At 42.7% G+C, this 23676-nt stretch overlaps 1 protein-coding gene across 3 annotated transcripts in view; it reads right to left on the bottom strand.

Annotated features, from left to right (window-relative positions):
- Hmgxb4 (HMG-box containing 4) overlaps positions 1-19220 on the bottom strand; it is a 46593-nt gene extending 27373 nt beyond the window's left edge. Inside the window, exons 1-5 of one of the 3 annotated variants that reach the window (XM_036188637.1) lie at positions 19157-19220; positions 13624-13727; positions 12870-13018; positions 12672-12750; positions 10963-11915 (exon numbers count right to left, since the gene is read on the bottom strand). In XM_036188637.1, coding sequence (XP_036044530.1) covers positions 10963-11915; positions 12672-12750; positions 12870-13018; positions 13624-13654 — 1212 coding nt within the window. In that variant the 5' untranslated portion in view covers positions 13655-13727; positions 19157-19220. The other 2 variants (XM_036188639.1, XM_036188638.1) reach the window with 2 other exon arrangements.
- Positions 19221-23676: the final 4456 nt, after the last annotated feature.

Below are 23676 nucleotides of genomic sequence, written 5' to 3'. Positions count from 1 at the left end.
GTGAGTCTCTGGTTCTTGTTCCTTCTCTTGGGCTGTTTTCCTTCTGTTTTGTCCAACTGCAATGTGATAGTTTTTTTTTTTAACCTTATTATATCCTATTATTTATTATCTCTTAGAAGGCTGTTTGTTTTCTAATGAGAGACAGATGGGAGGGGGAAGTGCAGAAAGGCTGAGAGAAGTACATGGAAAGGAACACATAATCAAGATATATTATGTGGAAATCAATTATTTTCAATAAAAAGAAAAACAAACATACAAAAATAAATAAAAATGAGTAATAGAGGTCTGGGCCAGTAGGATGGCTCAGCAGTTAAAGGTACTTGCTATCAAGCCTGATGACCTAGTTCAATTCCTGGGGACCACACTGTGATAGGAGAGAAAAAACCCATGCAGTAGTCCTGACCTCTATACACATTAGTAGCATATACACCAACACACATTCTAAGTAACAAGGAAAGAATAAAGGTCCCATTTCCAGCATTCTTCTAGTGACCCAGGCCAAGATGATACATGGGAGCTCTGGCAGCTTTATTTACTCAGTAGCAGCTTTATAGCCCTAAATTAGGAAAATATTTATTTTAAATTATGTGAATGTGCATGTGTGTCAGAATGTGTGAGTGTACACATGCACACGCATATATGGGGTATGTGCAGTACCCCTGGAGGACAGATGTGTCAGCTCCCCTGGAACTGGAGTTACAGGCAGTTTTGGAAGCTCAATTCAAGTCCTCTACAGAACAGTGTGTGCTCTTAACTGCTGAGCAGTTCTCTAGCCTCAGTCCTAAATGTGTCTTAGCTAAAACCCTTCCTTTCCAATTCCATCTTATACACACATACAGGGCTGCATCAGGGCATTTGTACACATAGTATATGGGGTTGGGGAAAAGAGTCTGGTGACCCCACTTGTCATCCATTCTACCCTGGGAATCTATTATTTTGGTAGTTCCTATATGTCTCTTTCAGTGTGGTAACTCACTATCAAAGTGGGATTTTGATATCCCATTTAATAAAAAAGGCTATGTAACATAACTCTTTTAGAAAAAAAATAGGGGAGGGGGGCTGGAGAGAAAACTCGACATTAAAAACACTGGCTGTTCTGTCACAGGGCCCTGATTAGGTCCCTAACACATCCATCTGTGACTTCAGTTCAGGGTATCTGATGCCCTCTTCTGGCTTCTGTGGGCAGTAGGGATGCAAATGGTGCACAGACATACATGGCAGGAAAATACCCATACACATAAACTAAACTGTCTCCTGAGTTTATGCCAATGACATCATATGGCACCAATGAGAAAAACTAGGTTACACTAGGAGATACTCTTTAGGCAGAGGATCTGCTGTCTTCGAAGTGAAGCCTTCTCAAGGGCTTTTTAATAGGAAGCTCTATCTACTACTTGATGAACTTGACATCCTGACTTGTGTAAGATGCACATCTAGTTTGTGGTTCTAAAGTTCATATTTCAAAATGAAGGACAGCACAGGCAGTTAGAAATGCAGGAAAGGTGGATGATATCTCACACAAAATGGTTGTATGAGATCCAAATGCAAAGCCAGTCAATCCTCCCAGGGGCTGCTAACAAAGCAAGCTTAAGAGATGGCCAGCAAATCAGAGCTGGATACAGGGACTGGGTCCATAAAATGGTAACAATGTCAAAACTCAGATATTAATTACCAGAAACAAAGTACATGTAACAAGCAACCTCACTAAATGTCCTTGGATACAATGTTACAGGCAGAAGTGGTTTTGGTATTTGATGAGGTAAATCATAGTAGGATGTTTCAAAAATCAACACCTTGATGATCTTGTTAAATAATCCTGTTGAACTTTTTTTGGAACACAGAACACAGAAACTGATGAAAAATTATGGAGGTTCAGACACAACATAGGTTATCTTAAAATTGGGGATTTGAAGAGTAGTCAGGCCAGTGAGATGCATGGTTTCAACTTCTAGCATACACTCACATACACGTGTGCACACATGCACACAGAAACAGCATGCACAATGCAGAGTTGGCTTTCTTCTGTTAAGAAGAGAAGATGGGAGTTAAATCCTTTTGTTTCCCTAATGTGACTGATGTGAATCAACAATACCTCTAATATGAAAGCTGTTGACACTGGCTAGGAAGGAGACACTTAAAACAACTAGACCCATGTAAGCTTTTCTGAATTGAGGTAACTTTATACTGAAAAGGCAGAGACTGAGAGCCAGGATTACTAGACTAGTGGCCAGCAGGCCAGTCTGTGAACATGGGATCTGGTTTTGGGGACACACTGGAATCTGACATTTGTCTGATCCTCTTGACTGAGACCCCAAATCTGACTGAAAGGACAGAAAGACTACAAGAAGGTTAGTTAGGTCTTCACACTAAGCCTTTGATTGAGTGGCAATCAAAGTGGTTTTAAATGGATACTATACTCCACTACTCTCACAATCACAATAAACCCCTGAACGTCATTGGAAAGAACAGAGACCTAAATTCTAAAAAACTTGAATCTAAATTCCTGCACTGCAATTAACACAGGGGCTGTGGCCAGTTATTTCATGTCCTTTATTTTTGTGCGATGGGTGGGGGAGGGAGGTAATATCCAAACTTCTCAGTGGAAGTTCAAGGGCCTAGCACAGATAAAATTAGCATGACAACCTTCAATGCCTACAACACATTAAGAACTCAAGGGACTGCAATTTACTAATACCCACTCAGCTCTCCTCCCCCTTTCCTAGAAGGTGGCAGGCCTCACTGTACCAATTCTTGCCTTCTATAAGTACACTTTAAACTTCTACTAGTTTCAGGCTGGGCCTGGTGGTATACACCTTTAATCCCAGCACTCGGGAGGCAGGGACTGGTGGATCTCTGTGAGTTTGAGGCCAGCCTGGTCTACAGTTAGTTCCAGGACAGCCAGGACTTCATAGAGAAACCATGTCTGAAAAGCCAAAACCCAAACCAAAACTTCTGCTGGCTTCACTTCATGTATACAACTTTGGGATCCTCTCAATACCAAGACACTCATGTCTTAGCATCTTCACCTATATTTTTCCTTCCCTATCTAAAGGGCTTGCTCTTCTTTCCCACCTATAATTCCTACATGGCTTTAAGGTTAACTAATATGGTGCTCAGTAGCCATGTATAAAAGCTCTATGTATAGTGGAAAGATTATAGGCACAGACTTAAGGGATCTGTGTTGAAATCTGGATCCACACCATTTTACAGCTTCCTACTTTTGTCAAATGAGGTAATGAAACTTATCAATCATGATTGATGACTGATAGATAAAATGCCAAGAAAGCCTGACACATGCAGGAACTGAACAGATACTAATTCTTACCATTTATTCTTGTTATTTAGCTTTGGTTGGCCAGAGGGACAACTTACACAGCACTGTCCTAGGTCTAACTGTATCTTAAAATTTAGTTTATCAGTAAGCAATGTCCAAAGCTAGTTGGTGGTGGTACATGCCTTTAATCTCAGCACTGGGGGGGGGGGGGGGGGGGGCAGAGGCAGGCGGATCTTTGTGAGTTCGAGGCCAGCCTGGTCTACAGAGTGAGTTCCAGGTCAGCCAGGGCTGTTATAGAGAGAAACCATCTTGAACCCCACCCCACAAAAGGCAAAGTCTGAGCAAGCTGCACCCCCTTCCCCAAATAAATAAATTACTATAATAAAAGCTTTTTAAAAAAGAACTTCTATCACAATGTGATTAGCTTTAGTTGGAAATCAAGATATTATATAATTTCTCTACTATTTCATAAAAAGAAGGATTCAAAATAAGCCACAGCTCCCCCTCTTCCTTCTTGCATACAAGTGATCTGGTAGAATATCCACCTCAACTTCCCTCCCCTATTTCTTTCCCCAAACCAGCCCCTTCAAAGCCCGCCAAATACAGCTCCTCCTCCAGAGAGGTATATATAAGCTGCATCCCAGAAAACAATAGACACATGGTTTTATGGTCTCTCATCCTTATCTCCTCTCTGGGGGGCTGGAGAATCACCAGGAACACTTTACCCATTAAACCTGGGCTTTTTCTAATTCACTCTGATTTGAATCCAATGCACTGGTGGGGAGGCCTATCAGGATGCAAAAAAACTTATCAACAAGTACAAACTAGGCTCATAGCATCTATCTCCTCTTCCCCATCCATACATTTACTTATTGCACACAACCATCTGGTTTTTATTCTGGTTTCAACTATTTTCCCAAATTATGGGTTTTATATTCCATTGCTCCTCGACTAGATGATGATTTTAACAACTAGCATTTATTGAAAGCTAGCTGTAAGGCAAGCTATAGCAAAGACAAAGTTCCCAAAGGTTCCTGGTTCTCATTGTTCAAGAGGTTTTCACAGTTCGAGGGGCTGAACCTAAAGTTTTTGGGAATGAAAATGGCTATACCACTGAGCTACTTGTTTTGATTTTTATCATAGCAACCCCAGAAAACCCATCTTTTTACAGGCACCAGCATGAGTGAAGGGAATGCAAGAGCTGCTGTGTCAGGAGATGACCCTGAGGTAGTGGCTCCTAAGATACCTAAGAGCTGTCTGGGAAGCAACCTCCCTTTAAAACCTCCAGAACATGCAGCACTGCTTGAGGCAGGCCCCAAGTGAGCATGCATTATCTTATTTCAATCTCACTAGGTTAAGTACTCATTACCTTTCGCAAGTTACAGAACTTGTCTAACATTATAGAGCTTCTGTTGTTAAATAAAAAATTTAAGTAACATATTTGTATTTATTTGGGATAGTGCATGTCCTGCTGTGCATGTGAAGTCAGAAGACAACCTGTGTGTGCCAGTTCTCTTTTTCCACTGTGTAGAAACCCCTGCCCTTGGGTCAGACTCAGGTTGTCAGGTTCCTCCACAAGCACCTGTACCAGCTGGGCCATCTCTGGTCCCCATCACACTTCTAAGGGAAAGCATCAGGATTTAGACTCGGTGGTCTTGGCTCCTCAACCCACTTACTTATGAAACATCCTAACGCTTGTTTCTCAAAATCCCAATGAAAACTACTAATGTGAAGGGGCCACAAAACAGCTTGACCACACAGCAGCCATGAAAAGCTTACGGGTCTAGACACAGCTTCTGTGACAGGTTTACTGGCAGGCAGCACCCACATCCAGGAAAAGCCTTAAGCTGATACCACCCAGGGGTGACATCCCTGACATTCCAACCATTAGATAAGGTAGCTAGATGTCTCTGAGTCTAGCACACACCAATTTTTGTTTTACAAATCACCTTTAGACAATTGTCAGCCAATCAGGGTCCTGTACTCTAGAAATCCCCTCACCCCAACCTCTGCTTTGATTAAAAACCCCACCCCACCTGAGCTTGGGGACCAAGCTCCAGAGCTTGAAATAAAGGCTTTTACATGCGGGATTCGGTCTCTGTGGTGGTCTTTTGGGGGTCCCCACAATCTGGGCATATCACTGTCTGTCAAAACAGCTATTCTCCTCATCTTTACTCTTGCTATAGTCCGTCACAGAATCTAAGGGGAAGCGGGTCAAGTTCAGCAAACTTACCAGGTGGCCATCCAGTGTCCACCCATTTCAGACTGAGGGAGCATACCCAAAGCACTCTTCCTATTTCCAGATGAATATTTCCCTCAACTTACCTTTTTTATGAGTATGTACGTGTGTGCATGTGCAGGTACACAAAGTCACCAGAAGAAGATGTCAGATCCCTTGGTGCAGTTGTGAGCCAACTAGATATGGATGCTGGGAACCAAACTCAAGTTCTCTTCAAGAGATTCAAGTGTGCTAAACAGTTGAGCCATCTCTCCAGCCTCCTCCCTGCTTTACATTTTCTTTTTCCTTTTTAAACATGTATTTATCGAGCAAGTATGTATGTGTGTGTGCATGAGAGTGTCACAGTGGAGAGGTCACAAGAAAACTTACAGGAGTCAGTTCTCTCCTACCATGTGGGCCCCAGAGATCAAACTCAGGTTATTAGGCTTGGAGGCAAGTGCCTTTCTTTACTCTTCCAGCCATTTCCCCTGGCGACAGTTATTTTTATACAAAAGTTCAGGAAAAGATACATTTTACACTTCACAGGGAATTTTATGTCTAGGTCAGGTTTAAAAAACATTATATATACACTATAAATATCTGTTGAATAAATAATTCGATTAAAAAATAAGACTTATTTCCCCTTTTACACTTCAGCTCTTTGCAGCTTCCCATTGTAAGATCTTATTCACATTTCCTTCAGTCTCCTGGATGTCTTCCCTCCTCTCTTCCAGGGTTCTATCAGGGTCCTCTGCTCCTGCAATCTCCTGCTAGCTGCTCGGTCCTAATTTACCTGTCCTTGTACAGCTCGGCCATTTCACTATCAAACTGCCACAGAGAATTCACCAATGTGTGCCTTAGAAACTGTTTAAGAGACTCTCCCTGTTTTGACCCTATTTTACCTTTTTTAGTACTATTACTATGTACAGACCCACTCACCTGACATACTGACAAAATATAGTCACCAAGGAGGATGTTAGACTTAGCAAAGAGAACAGGGAAATGTAAATGCCAACCCCAAGGAAAGGAGTTTGGCACTGGATGAGGGAACTCTTAGGAACGAAGGTAATGTCTAGCTTAAAGGTATAGTCAAACTTGTATATGTACATTTGTCAAAAATCATCAAATGGCTTACTTTCCCAACAACCATTTTGCCCTATGTAAGTTTTATCTGAAAAAGAAAAAAAACCAAAGGGTCAGTAGGTGATATCCTGGTAAACAATGACTCAATAAATTATTAGAACAAAAGAAAGACAGACAATGAAAAAAACCTTGAAAATGAATGTTCAACACAAGTAATGACATACAAGTTGAATCTGGCCACGGTGGTATACACCTATAATCTCAGTACTCCTGAGGTGGGCAGAAGAGTCATCTCAAGTGCAAGGCCAGCCGGGCTGATGATAACAGAATCATACACAGAATATCAACCTTAATTTCATGAAACAATTTGCAAATGAACAAACAAAAACCTGCCATATCCAGATCTGTGCTCATAACGATTCTTGGATTCAAGGTATGGCTTCACACACACACACACACACACACACACACACACACACTTTTAAAAGCACAGTATATGGTGGAGAAAATTGTTAGGGAATGTTAGCATTCTGGCCCATCCCTTGGGGACCCAACCAGTGTCCCTTTTAGGAGAAAACCCCTCCCCCTTCTCTCTTTTCTTCCTTCCTCTCTCCTTCTCTCCTTCCATGAGGCTACACCACCTCCGCTTTTTCATTCCCTCTGCCATCCCCCTTTCATAATAAAACTTGTCTGCAATGTGTGAGTAACACCCCACTACCCCACTACCCCACACCCCACTCCTGCCATCTCCCTCATGTGCCTTGGGACACCTTTGGTTCAAACCTGCCAAGGCTGCTGTGTGCTGTTTTACAACAAAAATAACTTGCAACTTGCCCTTTATAGACAGACATAAAATTTCCATCCTAAAATTATTTTCAGTTTATTTTATTTTAAATTTTGAGACAGAGTCTTGCTATGAAGTATATGCTGGCCTTGAACTTGATTCTCCTGACTTCTTAAACGCCTGCTACCACATCTGCCTTTGGTTTCTTTGAGACAGGGTTTTTCTATGCAGCCCTGGCTGTCCTAGAACTCGTTCTGTAGACTAGGCTGGCCTGGAACTCAGAGATCCACCTCCTTCTGCCTCCCAAATGCTGGGATTAAAGATGTGCACCACCAGGGGCTGGAGAGATGGCTCAGAGGTTAAGAGCACCTAGTGTTCTTCTAGAGGTCCTGAGTTCAATTCCCAGCACCCACATGGTGGCTCACAACCATCTGTAATGAGATCTGGTGCCCTCTTCTGTACATAATAAATAAATAAATCTTAAAAAAAAAAAAGTGGTTTTCTTTTTTTCTTCTTTTTAAAAACAAACAAACAACAACAACAACAATAACAACAACAACCCCAAAAACAGAGTCTTATTGTATAGCCCAGTCTGGGCATGAAATTGTAATTCCCCTGTCTCAGCCTTCCAGATTTTAGGGTTCCAGTTTTATGCATCACATGATACCCAAGTTCTAAATACAGTGGATTATCCTTTTCTTAGTAGCTTTTCTTTCAGATTTTATATATTTCCCTCTGTAGAAATATAATCAGAAAGAACAGAATAGCTGTTTCTAGATGACATAATCATTCTATTATTGAGAGAAAAACTGATAACCTTTCCCTTTAGTGCTCTAGTAATTCATTCATGAAATACTTTCATAATAAGACTTTCATGTTTTATTTCTAATTTAATTTTTTTTTTTCCTTTTTGGTCTTGCCCACATTGGCTTTGAACTTTTCCTCCTCCTGAGGCATGGACCCAATGATGACCATTGCTGCTTAACAAAGTTGCAGCATTTCAACTTTTTGGATCATAAGTCTCTAGCACCATTTAACTTTCATTTTTAATGATTCTCATTCTGTGGCATGGGAGTTCTCTTATGCCTTTCCTTTTGGGAAATTTTGTGCAGGCTTCGGTGAAGGATAAAAGTGTATACAATGGTATCCTCTCTAAACAAGATAATTCTTTGGAAAAAGTCCCCACCACTGTGGAACCATATAGCATGGTAACTCTGCCTAAACCCACACAAGTTAACACCAAACTGATCGAAAATTTAAATGAGTAACATATGCTTGATAAATAAGGTATACTTGATAATTAAGATTTGTAAATTCCTAAGGTCTAATCAGGTTCACAATAGTGTTTATCTAGCTTTGTCTTTGCTCACTTTTAAGCTTTAGTTATTTGGATAAACTAAGCCATACAAAAAAACCCCTATAATATTCTATAATGAAATGTCTGATCCCACAAGAAAGTCCCTTTCCCAAGGTCAGGAATTTAGACAAGTCCCTGTTTCCTCAGGGGCTTGAAGAAGGTTCCTGCTTTCTAAAAAGGGAAACAAATTCTTACATCTGGCAAGAGGAACTTGTGGCCCTAAATTAACATATGACTGGGGCATATTGTCAAGGTCAAGATTCCTCAACACCCCCCCCCCCCATCTCAAGCCTAATCCCAGCTCACAGGCCTCCTTTCTCCCATTTAATTCTGTGAGCAACTAGAGTCTAAAGGATGTATTCCTTTTTCAATTTAAGTGCTGGCAGCCATCTCAATTCACCCTCAGACCATCTCTTCCTCTCCTCCTTTCCCTGTACCCTCTATATATCATCTTTGGGACCCGACCCCACCCCCCTCTGGGCCAAAGCTGGTCTTCTGCACTCCTGCCTCAACCTCCTCAGTGTTGGAGTTACCTGAATGGTCCACCACACCTAGCTGAGTTTATAAGTTCCTAATAAAAATAGGTATTAATTTGCCAACAGGGTCAGACTATCTTTACCAGTTCCCAAGATACATCTGTTGGAAACCCCCCCCCCCCCCCGAAGTGGTGAGGTGACTGATTTCTCACTCATATGGACAGGGAGCTCCCCAAGGTCAAGAACAAGCTAGAGTGATGCTCAGCCACTAAGAACACAGGCTGCTCTTAAAAGAGAACACAGGTTCAGTTCTCTGTACCCACACGGCAGCTCACAACCATGGATCATTTCAGTTCCAGAGGACTGAGGCCCTTTTCTGACCTCTGAGGGCCCCTGCAGGCACATAGTACACATAGACACTCAGGCACACACACATACACATGAAATAGAAAGACTGTACCCTATTGATCTTTGCACCCCAACACAGTAAGCACTCAAACAGGGAGAGGACACATTGGATGGACATAAAAAACAAACATGAAGAAATGTTCTTTCCACTAACCCACACCAGTTACTACAAAGTTGTGAGTTCCTTTTATTAACTTCATCAGTCACCCACTACTAGTTTAGACTATCTCCTCCAAGATGACCCAAACCTTTTCACATTCTCAACTGCCCTGGCAGACAGGAAAAGAAATGGGGTATAGCTAGCTGCTTCTAGGACTCTTTTTTCTTTCTTTTTTTTTTTTTTGGTTTTTCGAGACAGGGTTTTTCTGTGTAGTTTTGGTGCCTGCCCTGGATCTTGGATCTTGCTCTGTAGACCAGGCTAGTCTTGAACTCACAGAGATCTGCCTGGCTCTGCCTCCCCAGTGCTGGGATTAAAGGCATGCATACCACCACTGCCCAGCTGCTTCTAGGACATTTAAGAATGATGATGTTTGATCAACAGGCTGGGAGAATAGCTCTATTAAGACAAGCCAGTGTTGGAGAATATTATTTAAGGTGTACTACTTCTGTTTATGTTGCATTTGTTTAACTCTGTAAGGCTATGTTACTATGCCTGCCTAAACAACTGATGGTCTAATAAAGAGCTGAATGGCCAATAGCAAGGCAGGAGAAACGGTAGACAGGGCTGGCAGGCAGAGAGAATTTATAGAAGGAAAATCTAGGAGGAAGAAAAGTAGTCAGAGAAGGAGGAGAACTCCAAGGGCTCTGCCACACAGCAAGCCATAGAGTAAGAGCAAGATTTACAGAAATAAGAAAATGGTAAAAGCCCAGAGGTAAAAGATAGGTGGGGGCGGGGCAGTGGTGGCACATACTTTTAATCCCAGCACTTGGGAGACAGAGCCAGGCGAATCTCTGTGAGTTCAAGGCCAGCCTGGGCTACCAAGTGAGTTCCAGGAAAGGTGCAAAGCTACACAGGGAAACACTGTCTCGAAAAACCAAAAAAAAAAAAAAAAAAAAAAAAGATAGATGGGGCTTATTTAAAGTTAAGGAAAGCTGGCAAGAAACAAGCCAAGCTAAGTCCAGGCATTTAGAAGTAGGAATAAGCCTCCGTGTATGATTTACTTGGGAGCTGGGTGGCAACCTCCCCAAAAGAGCAAAAACAGACAACAGTAATAATTACACTGATGCCACTTTCACCCCCGACAAATTTGGCCACTGGTAACATTTTATTCTTTGTGCCAGCCCATGAGCTCAATGGCGGCTTGGCTTAAGGCTGCTTCCTACTCAGGAAACAGCTGTCTAATGAAGACCCTTTCTCCTTACCTTTTCTCCCCTCTCTCTCTCTCTGTCCTTCTCTTCTTTTTTCTTTTTTTTCTCTCCATGTCCGTCTGTGTGGAGAGCAGGAAGTGGCAGGGTGGGGATATTGGGGGCAGGGCAAGGTGTCACCAAATGCTCCCGAGCAGTGCCATGCTCTCGGGCAGCGCTTGCAGCCAGCCCCGAGCTTCTCTTGGTCCGAGAGTGCCGCTTCTCCTTGTGTCTGTCCTTGTCCTTTTTCTTCTTGCTCTTCTTTGACTTCTTCTTCTTCTTGATTTCCCGGTAAGAATCATCTATCACTAGCTCGCCGGCTTCCAGTTCTCCACCAGAGGACGACTCTGATTCTACTAGAATGGGGTCAAGCCCTGTAATATCGAGGTTAGCACTGTGGGGTTCTGGAAGCTGGGAGGCATCAGACCCACAGCCTTCAGGACCAGGAGATGAATGTGAGTCTGAGGATGACTTGTGCTTCTTCCTGGCTGTTTTCAGGAGGCTCTGTAGCTCGTGTCCTAGGAGTAAAGCACCTTGCTCATCCCGAGCCAATTTCTTGGAGGACTTTTTCAGAGAAGCTTGTTGGGCAGGGTACTGAAAAGCCTCCTCATCCACTGAGCTGCTTCCCTTTTCCTTTGGTGAAAGAATAAGTTTCATCTTTAAGCCATCAGGCTCACGAAGAGTCAGTGTCTCTGTGTTCACATAAAGTGGCTTCATTTTTTTGGGTCTGTGGGCACTGCTGTCCTCCAAGGAGAGCTCTCCGCTGCTTCCGTTGCCTTTCTTCTTGTGGTGGTCCTTTCGGCTCTCCAAATGGCTTGAAGAACTGGTGGACTTCTCCCCTGCCTTCTTGGAGGACTTGGCACCTGCTGCCAGTGGGGAAGTGATAGCTTTTAACAGGTCCATTGCTGTGTCGGCAGATTGCGGGCTGGATTTCTTCTTTTTCTTCTGTGATGATTCCAAAGACGAAATGTCTAGAAATAATCAAGACAAGTACTGTCAACAGGACCGGAAGTAACTTCTAGCAAGTGTCCTTTCTCAACAAAAAACACCCAACTGGCATGAGGAAAAGGCTAACAGGAGCGATTTTGAAGGGAGACACTTTGGTTCCTAACATTCAGAACCCTGTGTACTTCTTGGCTTGGCTTCAACCTTTGGCTCTCGAGACCATTCTTGCCACTAAAGTGGATTCTCTTTCTTGAGTCTTCACAAGAGACAGAGAGCACACTTGGAATAGAGCTGTGGGATTAAGGGTAGTTACAATCTACATTAGATTGCAGATGGAGTGTCACTGGTTCTTGTGCTGAGGACAAACTTATTCTAGTGAGAGGTTAGTCTCATCAGCTACATGTAGAACATAGCTAAGAAAACGGGTTTTGTGAGTGGATATATGCTGGCTGAGAAATGCTCCACAGATATGCAGAGAGCCCAAGGACTGCATTTGGCAAAGGGATGCTAAGTAACAATGGCATAGGTAAGTGGATGATTCAGGGGAGAAGGAACCTGGTACCTTGTGTATCACAAATGAAGACTGTTCTTCTATGCTGAATCCTCCAAAATACCAGCCCTCCACCTCTCTCCTCCTTCACACTGGTTTATCGGCACTCAGAACAAGAACCACTGTCCTGTTAAATAGGCCACTGAGTCAGCAATCTGGGATCCCTTCCCCTACCCCGACTCCAAGAACCAGAGATGTGCATATCCCACCTGCAGCCCATTCCCATTCTCACCTCCATAGTAGTAATCATCAGGGGAGTGCTTCCTCTTCTTCTTATGTGTGTCCGTCCCCAAGAAGAACAATTCACTGTCCTGTGGTTAAAGAGGGAGAAGAATTGGCGAGCAATAAGATGGCGAGCAATAAGATGGCGAGGTAATGGCTTGGAGCTGCTCTCCTGGGATCCTGGCTTTGAAAGACATCTGGAACTGACCTTTGACTTCTTCTTGGAGGAACTCCTGACCTGTGCAGCAACTTCTTCCTCTTCCCTTAAGAAGTCTTTGTAAGACCGCTTCTTTTCTCGTTGGCTTCGGCCGGCTGCAAGTCCTATGTCCTCAAAGCTGTGATCACCATCAAAGCAATCTGGGAAGCACAGGTTCATTTAGGAATGGAAATGACTAAAGTACACAAGCAACAACTAAATGCAACAGTCCCATTTCCATTGAATGTTACATCGCACTGTGTCCACTGAAATGCAGGGCTAAACCCAGAGGGCCAAGACGACTTCTGATGACCTGGCTTCAAACACAAGACTCAAACCTGAAAACACATTGCTTCCATGCTATGCAAATGCCCAGTGTGCGTCCTCAGATATGGTTTCTTAGCAGTGATTTGGCAGGTAGACACAGACTTGCGAGGGAAGGCTGAAAAGGGTAAGGATTTCGTGCTGTGCTGCTCTGTGGGAGTCCCAGACTCATGCACACTGGAGCTGGCCAAGGGCTAAGAGTGCTGTGGGGATCACCCCAATAAACTAAAAGACTCTTATTTCAGACTCTGGTGGAGGAACCCCTGTCCTGGTTTTCATTTCCATGGGCCCAGTCTGGGAATGATGGAGGCTGTGTCTCAGAGAGTATTCTGGAGCATTACTTGGTCTAGGCTGTGGTGCCCAGTCTTGGTCTCTACATCCATGGACTGCAGGGAATGAAGAGGTTATGCCCTTTGGAATGCTTCTGAGTAAGGGGTCATACCTTCTTTCTTCATGGAGTCATCATAAGCCATGGTGGTCCTGCAGGGCCTTTGAGAATGTGTTGTGTCACTGTGTCCAGGCTCCTTCCCGTCTACAGGGCCAGGTCTGAGAAACAAAGAAGGAAAACCTTCCTGTAATGTGAAATCACTGTGGAGAAGCAACCTTCCAGGTAGGAATTCCAAGTAATCCAAGGGCTGACTGGAAGGAACACAGGAGCATCTTGTCACCTCCTCACTCTGTGCATATACTGGAGTTGAACTTGCAGGGAGGATGCTAAACTTAACTGGATTTAATTCATGTATTAAAGTTGACATTTGAAGAAATATATAAAATATTTCTTAAATTAAAAAAAACTTCCAAAATTAATGAGAATTTCTGGAATGCCAACAGGACTAATGACATCAAGACAGGGTAGAAACTGACATTAAGTCAGAGGCATGGGTTCAATAACGGTCACAGGATGCACAGATAAAGCCAGATACAGAGGACAGAGCACATCAAATACCAGAAGACCACAAAATTCTACTGATGAGACTGGTGAGCCAATAGAATTTGCTGTGCCATAATTTAAACAGAATGTATTCAGATACTAATAATTTTAAAGCTTTTCATTCTGCTGGGCTTTATGAACTTGTTCAAATTCACTGAAGTTCAAATTCACTGAAGTATGAAAATGGACATACTTCTCAAATTTGTTGGCTATATGGAAACTTCCAACACTAACAAGCTTTTTTTTTTTTTAAGGCTAGAAAGAAGTATGGAGAATTACCATTTATCCACTGATGAAATTATGATTTTCACTAATTTATAAGTTCTATAATTTAAAAGTTCTAAGTACTGGGTTTTGTTTTTTGAGACAGGGTCTCCTTATGTAACCCTGGCTGGCCCTAAAACTCACAATGTAAACCAGACTGGTTTGGAATTTACAGAGATCCACTTGCCTCGACCTCTTGAGTACTGGGATTAAAAGCATGCATCACCTTACACAGTTCTAAATATTGTAGCATTTAGAGCTGTGGTTATTTGGTTTTTTTGTTTTGTTTTCTTTTGTTTCGTTGGACTCTGTGTAACAGTCTTGGCTGTCCTGGAACTTGCTTTGTAGACTAGGCTGGCCTCAAATTTAAGAGATCCACCTGCCTCTATCTCCTGAGTGTTGGGATGAAAGGCATGTGCCACCATGCCTGGTAAAGCAATGGTTCTTAACCTGTGGGTTCCAACCTCTTTGTGGGGTCAAACAACTCTTTCACAGGGGTCACATAAGACCATTGAAAAACACATATATTACTTACATTATGATTCATGACAGTAGCAAAATTACTGTTATGAAGTAGCAACCAAAATAATTTTATGGTTATAAAATTATTTCATCAAAACATGAGGAACTGTATTAAAGGGTCTAAGCATTAGGAAGGTTAAGAATCACTGCTATAAAGCATTCTGGGTCATTCAAGTTCAGATGTATATTGACTTTGAAGGTGACAGAGTTACATTTTGTACTATAAAGTGAAATCCTTAAATTATCTTAAGGACAGGAAATCTTTGCAGAATTTTTCTTTTTTCTTTGTTTGAGACATATTGAGGTCTCAATATGTAGCTCTGGTTGGCTCAGAACTCAATTCTTTGCAGAATATTTAAAATGGTAACTATTTTGAATGTTTTCATTTAGTTAGTCAAATGCTTAGAAGTTAACCTAATTGTTAATTTAATTTTTTTTACATCATTATAAATGGATTTAGGATTACTCATTATTTTAGAATTATACATTATCTATCCCCTCAGATAGGTATGGAGAAAACAGCATATATTTTTTGGGAAGAAAACATTTACTGGATTAACAGAGTAAGTTTCAAAATTTAACAGTTAAGAATTTTTATTTAGTGAGGCATGGTGGTGAATGCCTTTAAACCCAGCACTCAGGAGGCAAAGTCAGGCAGTTCTTGATAAGTTCAAGGCCAGTCTGGTCTACGTGAGTTCCAGGCCAACCAGGGCTCCGAAGTGAGACCACCCTGTCTCAAAAACAAAACAAGATTTTTTTTTTTTGGTTTTTCGAGAAAGGGTTTCTCTGTGTAGCTTTGCGCCTTTTCCTGGATCTCTCTTGCCTGGCTCTGCCTCCCAAGTGCTGGGATTAAGAACTGTTTATCTTTTTTTTTTTTTTTTTTTTTTTTTGAGCTGAGGACCGAACCCAGGGCCTTGCACTTGCTAGGCAAGCGCGCTCTACCATTGAGCTAAATCCCCAACCTTTGAAAAGAATTTTTTTTTAAAGCCACATAAATACAATGCATAGGTAGGCCAAAGTTGAAAACACAAAGAAGAAAAGCATTGTCAAAGTTTTCTAAGTCTAAGAAATACAAAATGTGAAATGAAGAATGAATTGCTTCAGGTAAGGGAAGATAGAGTGAAGTAAATAAACCACATGAACTGGATTATTTAAAGAGAGCTGGCACACTGCTTGCTCAAAGGGCCTTTTCATGAAATAAAGGGTGAGAATATAGGGTCAGGCCTCATATAAGAATGTGAGGAGACATCCATCTATCTATCTATCTATCTATCTATCTATCTATCTATCTATCTATCTATATCTGTATCATGTAATCAGTTTTTCCTGTTCCAGCACTTAATTACTGAAGTTTTTTAATTAGAAACTGTTCTTCACTTCCCACTCATTAGTGCTGATGTAAAAGGGAGTGAAGGTGGGTCATTGGCAATTGTCACTAGGTGGCATACACCTTTAATTCCAGCACTCAGAAGGGAGGCAGGTCTACAGGAGCACTTGGTCTACAGAGTGAGTTCCAGGGCAGCCAGGACTACACAGAGACACCCCGTCTCAAACAAAACAAAGGCAGTCTTTGAACCAGCATAAAATGATGTGTTTACTAGGAAGTCATACAGGTCACTTGGGCTTTCACAGGCTGATACCAAATAGAATAGCTTTAATTGCAGTTTCAGGCTTTTCACGCCAGATAAATTTTGGCATAAAATTTCTGAAAAATAATGCTCTCCACCCACAAATTCCAACTACACTCTTATTCAGTCTGAAAATACAGCCATCAGTCCCTGGTCAACACCAATATACTTTCAAATGTAAAAAGGCAGGCCCTGAGACTCATGAGCAGGCTTTCCCCTTGAGAACATTAAAACTAATATGAAATAGAATTAAGGAATAGCTTATGGAGGCAGGGGCTGAACTTTTAACTACACATGAAAGTTATTTTTTGACTGCTGTGAAAAACTAGTAGATTTTAAAAAGATGTGAAAAGGAACATAAAACTAGGAAATGCCCCCAAAGACAGGTCAACACACAGATGTGCTGGCTTTATGTATTAGGATTAGGCCTGCAACTACTAGAACTTTCTCAAAAATATTGAAGAACATTTTACAGGTTACAAGACCAATGCTTATAGGAAAAATAAGTGAGCCCTGAACACAAGTCCAACTCACCAATATGTGAGGTAGTCTAGAACTTGAGAAATACCATGGACTATTTTACAGGCTGTGTAGACTGATGGTCCCTGAATTGTGGCTCAGGGTTCAGCGGTGGCTGACTCATAAGAGAAAGACAGTACCAGAGGGAAAAATGTCTCAAGCAGCAGTATGAAAGGAAGCAGAGTTCAGGCAACATTTATACAAGATTAGATGAACCCGATATTCCTTCCAAGTCTCAAATACTAGCCAAGACAAACTGAGGAGGGTTCAGGGGGTAGAGAGCAAATTGGGAGGGTTAATGAAGATGAAAAAGTTTAGGTTTGATTTTTCACATCAGGAAACAGCTATATTAAATGTTGGCAAACATAAAACAGGTGTTAAAACCCATTCTCTTGAATTCCATAATTTTGGAGTCTACAAAATTCAATGTTGTCAATTTCATGAGGCAGGATAATTTTCAATCCAGTGTTTGTCCTAGTGTGCAGAGAAATGACAACAGAGTAGAAATAAAAGTTTGTTATTTAATACTGTTTATGCCATTTTAAAAAGTGAGTGCTTAGGAAATTCGAAAACTGTGAATTGGCTCTGAGGCTTTTCTTCAGGACATGAAAAAGAAGCAGGCTGCTGCTCCACTTGGAAGTAAAACTGCAAGTCAACCTTCAGGTACAAGCTTTTCGGATAACCAAGTAATTATGAAAAAAAACTTAAAATCTTCAGAGGTCATATTTTGTTATTTTGGAAACTCAAAATAACTATTAAAAAAAAGTTTCAGAAAATGATTTTCTGGAGGTAATCTCAGTTCCAGCAATCACTAATGATTATCATATTCCCAGATAATACAGAATTGAAAATTAATAAAGAAAATCCACCCAGTAAACTGGGCAAGAAAGGTCTCCTCCAGGAGGGAGTATCCTCCAAGGCTGTTTTCAGGAACTCAAGATTGCCAGTCCGTTCAGGCAAAAGGAAGAGACGCCTCCAGCTGTTTGCAGTTTCTGAAATTTTGTTTCTACTTCTAGTACAGTGCAGGTGAATTCTTCTTATTTCAGTGGGTTTCCTTCCATCTCCGAGTTCTTGCCACACCCTTTTCCAAGGACCTACCTATGCAGCACTCCCAGTCCCAGCCAGCTTTGGAACACGCAGAGATCTCCATAGCCAGGAAGGCGCACTGAATCTTCTCATTGCAATGTAATTAGGCAGAACTACGACCACTGCACAGATTGGCTGACAACACAATTCCACGGGACCAGCGATCCAAATTTCGACAAGCCATGTGCGATCAACAGGCTTTACTTCGGATGCAGTTTTTAAAATTCACTTTGCTACGAAGGCATAGAATCGGCCAGCAGCTTAGAAATAGGGATAGGGTGATAGACATCTCTTCTTTATGATATAAAATGAAGTGAATCTACAAGCAGTGGTTCTGGAGGGAGAAATGGGCCTGTGTGGAGGAGACTCCAACTAAGAAGGCATGTTCAAATTGGGTCGCACGCAAAGAACACACACAGTACGAGATTGTTTATCCGCACAGCCCCCAAGACCACCGTTCCCGGGGTCCACGCTGTGATACCCCCGGCAGGTCTGCTGCAACAGCTAGTTCAACAAAGCTGTGCGCAGCGCAGGGAGCTGCCCGCATCCTCTCCGGCTCGCCGCGCGCCCAGCCCTCCCGTCCGCCCCAGGACCTCTCCTTCTGACAGCCCCAGACAGCCCGCGCCCCGGGTCCCCAGCCGCGCTCCGCCCGACCCGGGTTCCCGCGTCCCGACGGCCTCGGGCGCCCCGGAGCGCCTAGACGGCGGCGCAGGGGGAGGGGCGGCGCGGGCCACGGGTCCCTGGGGCGGCCGCACGCCCCCTCCCGGCCCCGCAGCTTTCCCGCCTTCCCCGTTTGAATAGCTCCCGCTGCCTTCCTCCTGCGGCCCGCTCCAGCCCCTACGCCGGGGCGGCTGCGGCCGCTACTCCAGTCCCCGGCTTGGCCCCCGAGCTAGGCCGTAGCGGGCCTGAGGCGCCTCCGGGACGGTGTCGCGGGGCCGGAGCGGTGGGTGGAGGCCGGGCAGGGCCGTTGCCGCCCCGGGGTGGGGGTCCGGCCCGGTCTGGTGGGGGGCTCCGCTCGCCGCTACCTTCACTCGGCTCGCTCGGATCCCGCCTCAGCGCCGCCGACCGCCGCCATCTTGGAGAAGGAGAGAAAAGCGCGAGCGACCAGGGAGCCTCAGTCGAGCCCAGAGCGCAGACTCCTACTGCAGTGGGGCTATCGCGCCGGCGAAAGAGTGTCGAGCGCATCGAATAAAACTTGCTGAGCGCGGTCTCGGTACCGATTTGAGGCTAGAAATCTCTCTTAACATATTATTTCCCAAGTCTTCTGATCATTTTTCAATTAAAAATTACGTTTCTACAAAGAAATTGCAAGTGAAAAATACCAGGCAACTAGATTGACGCAGTCATTCGAGCACCTTCCCTCACCCAGTCTTTACAGCTCCCTGAACTTTTATGAAAATAGAACAGCCGTGCTGAATCTGTGGAGCTTCACTTCGGATTTTACAGGTTCACTATGAGTTATATTTTTATGCACTTATCTACCACATGCAAAAAACAAAACAAGACAAAACCAAACCAAAACCAACCCCCCTAAAAATTCCAGGTCAGACAACATTAGAAAAACAATTAGTTTTGTATTCTTTTTCACAAACTCATGGCTCCTATCTGCCTTCCTGGTCATCTAATAGTACCCTTGCTCTCTTTTTACCCCCAAGTCTTCGGATTTTTAAGGCAGTGATTTTTCCCCCCAGAATATTATGCTGCTAATTTCAAGACATTCCACTCTTTGCCCAACTCAGAGCCGTTAAGATTAATAGTATTTATTTATAATTTAGCACCTACATCTGGATATTAGCCCTGTGAGGTGAAGTACAAGGACATATATTTATAAGATGAGCTGTAAATTTGTTTTCTCATCAAATTGTTACACCTCCCCCCCCCCCCCATTTTTTGTTTAAATGATTACAGGACCAGAAAATTGGGTCAGTAGATTAAGGCACTTTACACCAAGCCAATGCGTATGTTTTTGACACCAGGAGCCCACATAGTGGAAAGAGAAAACTTATTCATGCATATTGTTCTTTGACTGCCACAGGAGAACTCTTAAAAACACATAAAATGAAAATAAATAGAAGTTACAAATGGTTCTCAAAGAAAGAGTAGATACTATTCCTAAACAGGAGGGGACCCAGTTTCTTCTGATTTGTTGTGGAGAACTTAGACCAGTAAGTAAATTTACAATGTCCAGAACAGGGTTTAATACCAGGACCCTGTTTTTCTAGCATAGCACTAGTATAGTTGGCTTCCATGTGAACAGTGAGCTCTTCATCTGTTGGAGCAAAGGCTGGTACCCTAATCACTGTAAACGGCAAGTGATTAGAGATACAGACTTGTTTCTAGGGCTGTGAATCCCACCAAACTGTCAAACCACATTATTGTGCCCATGTGTGTTTTGCTAAGACTTAGGACCTTATCCTAACTGACCTTCCATTCCAGAATAGAGTGGATGTTTTAAATGCTGCCGTGGGGAGACTAAGGAAGAGCCAGGCAGCTTATCTCATACTCAGACTTCTCAATGATCAAATGGTTAGAGGCCAGACTGACGGTGTCTTTGCTCAGTGTAGTCCCCCCTCCCCCCCGTTTCTGCTCTTTTCCCCTCTGCACCGAGTAGAAGATTGGAGTTTAATTATTGCTCGCACAGGTGTCAATATTGAGATTCAAAAACATCTGACACGAAGTTGCTGAATTAATTCCCAAAGTAGAAATGCAAATAACAATGAAAATGATGTAGTACAGCCTCATTCTCCTCAGTCCTCATCCACTGCACAAAAAGATAGGCAATGAGTTTTACCAAAAGACAATAATTTGTTTTTCTGGGATGCCTTCTCTGATTTAGGCTTCTATTGGAAGCATTTAAGAAGCATTTAAGCATTTCATTTTTGTTGTTTAATTCCTGGATGCACTAGCCATCATGTTTTCTGTCTTAAGTGATAAAAACCCAACTTAAAATAGTTAACCAGAATGCTGGGCAGTGGTGGCACATGCCTTTGATCCAGAACTTGGAGGCAGATGGATCTCTGTGAGTTCAAGGGCAGAAGGATCTCTGTGAGTTTGAGGCCAGCCTGGTCTACAGAGTGAGTTCCATGATAGCCAGGATTACCCAAAGAAACCCTGACTCAAAACAAACAAACAAACAAAAAACAAAAACCAAGAAGAAGAAGAAGAAAGCGGAGGAGTAGGAGGAGGAGGAGGAGGAGGAGGAGGAGGAGGAGGAGGAGTTGTTAACCAGAAAAGGGGGATTTATTGGCTTACATTATTGAAATGCCCAGTAGCTTCAGGCATGACTGGATCTGGGGGACTCACATTGGTCCCTCTGTGTTTCTTCTCCAAGTTTCTCTTCTTGTTGGCTTTATTTTCAGACCTGGCTTAATACAAAGACCCTGTTTTTCTAGTATAGGGTTAATATATAATGGGCCTCCATGTGAAGCGTTCCCTATCTATCAGTCCAGGAGGTCAAGGCTCTTTGAACAAATGCAAGTTCCTCCTCAGAATCTTCACTGCTTCTGTGAGACTTTTCACTGCTTTTATGAGCATCCTAGCATGGCTTTCTGGTACTTGGTGAGAGAAGGTTGAAGAAGAGAACTGACCCTTCCGAGTTCTTCTCTGACTTCATGAGCATTTGTGAGGACACACACACACACACACACACACACACACACACACTCACATACACACTATAATAAATAAATAAAAACACACTAATAATAATAATAAATAAAAATGAATGCAATACCATTATAATCATTCCTAACAAAACAAACATGAAACATAAACTGCTAAGAAGCAATTAGTGTGGGACTAGAGAGATGGCTCAGAGGTAAGAACACTTGTTTACACAGGTTAGGTTCCCAGTACCCACATGGTAACTTTCTGTAATTCCAGTTCGTTAAGATTTTGACACCCTCTTCTGGCTTCTACAGATACTGCATGTGCTTGGTGCATAGATGTACAAGCAGGAAAACTCCATACACACAAAATAAAAATGAATAAATCTACATAATGTTGTGGAATATTATTTTAAGGTGTGTTACATTTGTTTGTTCTATGAAACATTTGTTTAATGATGCAAAGATGTGTTGGATTTGTTTATGTTGCATTTGTTTAACTCTGTGAAGCTGTGTTACTGTGCCTGTCTAAAACACCTGATGGTCTAATAAAGAGCTGAATGGCCAATAGCAAGGCAGGAGAAAGGATAGATGGGCCTGGCAGGTAGAAAGAATAAATAGAAGGAGAAATCTGGGAGGAGAAGGAAGAGCAAGAGAACAAGGAAATGAGGATGCTAGGAACCAGCCATTCAGCCACCCAGCCAGCTGCAGAGTGAGAGTGAAAGTAAGGTACATAGAGGAAAGAATAGGAAAAGCCCAGAGGCGAAAGGTAGATGGGATAAATTAAGTCAAGAAAAGCTGGCAAGAAACAAGCCAAGCTAAGGCTGGGCATTTGTGATTAAGAATAAGCCTCCGTGTGTGCATTTATTTGGGAGCTCGGTGGTAGGACCCCCCAAAAGAGTAAAGAGAAAAGAGTAGAAAAAAAAACAACAACATAGTGTTGGATCGCGGTCGAAAGAATGAGGCATGGTGAACAATGCCTTGGGGAACTATGAGGAGGCTCTGGGGGGAAAAGGCAGAGGGCCTTTCACCTCAGGTGCATTTTGGTCCCTGGATTGTTCTTGGATGTGATTTGTATTTCATGCGACAAACATTCACACTCAATTTATAAGACATGTTTATTCTTATTGGATGTCAGAACATAGCTATAGAACCCAGTATGGTGAGAAGATATGTGGGTATGGTCCTCAGTGTGCCCTGAATCTGGATATGGCCTCTGCCCTGCTTTTGTTCTTTCCCAGATATAATCTATAGTAGGTACCAGGCAATTGTGTTAAAATTAGTCTGTCCTGAGAAAGTTTTGGGAAAGGGTTGCTCTGTTAATATTTACTATGTGCTTACTGACATTTATTTACATGTTCTGATTACGTTTTTTTCTGAACTCAAAACACCTTCCTTACATTATTGCTTTCTTTGTTACATCCATACACTGAAACTGAAGTAAAGTTATCTACAGCATTAGTCTGTAGTCCAGACCCATTTCAGGCCCTCAGATCTCATGTCTTACAGACACAGATCTGCACAGGTTGATCAAAGTTGACAACATAGTGTGAGAAACTGAGTAAAAGAGTACACACTGGGAAAAGACCAGTACATACAACGCATGAAAGAGTTTCACATGGGCATGGTGGTGTACCCTTTAATCCCAGCACATATAAAGCAAAGGTAGGTGGATCTCTGGGAGTTCAGGCCATACAGTATTACATACTGAACCACACAGCACTCCCACTTCTAAGCATTTCTCTCATGAAAATGAAGATTTTTGTTCACCCCCAAACTTATACAGAAGCAATCATATAGCCTAAGAACTTGTCTTAACTAGGATTCCTATTACTGTGATGAAACACTGTGACCAAAGCAACTTGTGGAGGAAAGGGTTTATTTCAGCTTATACTTCCAGGTAGCAGTCCATCACTGAGGGAAGTCAAGGCAGGAACTCA

Source organism: Onychomys torridus, chromosome 5, assembly GCF_903995425.1.
Source record: "Onychomys torridus chromosome 5, mOncTor1.1, whole genome shotgun sequence".
Classification (NCBI taxonomy): Eukaryota; Metazoa; Chordata; class Mammalia; order Rodentia; family Cricetidae; genus Onychomys; species Onychomys torridus.
This window is presented reverse-complemented; position numbering and strand designations above follow the sequence as displayed.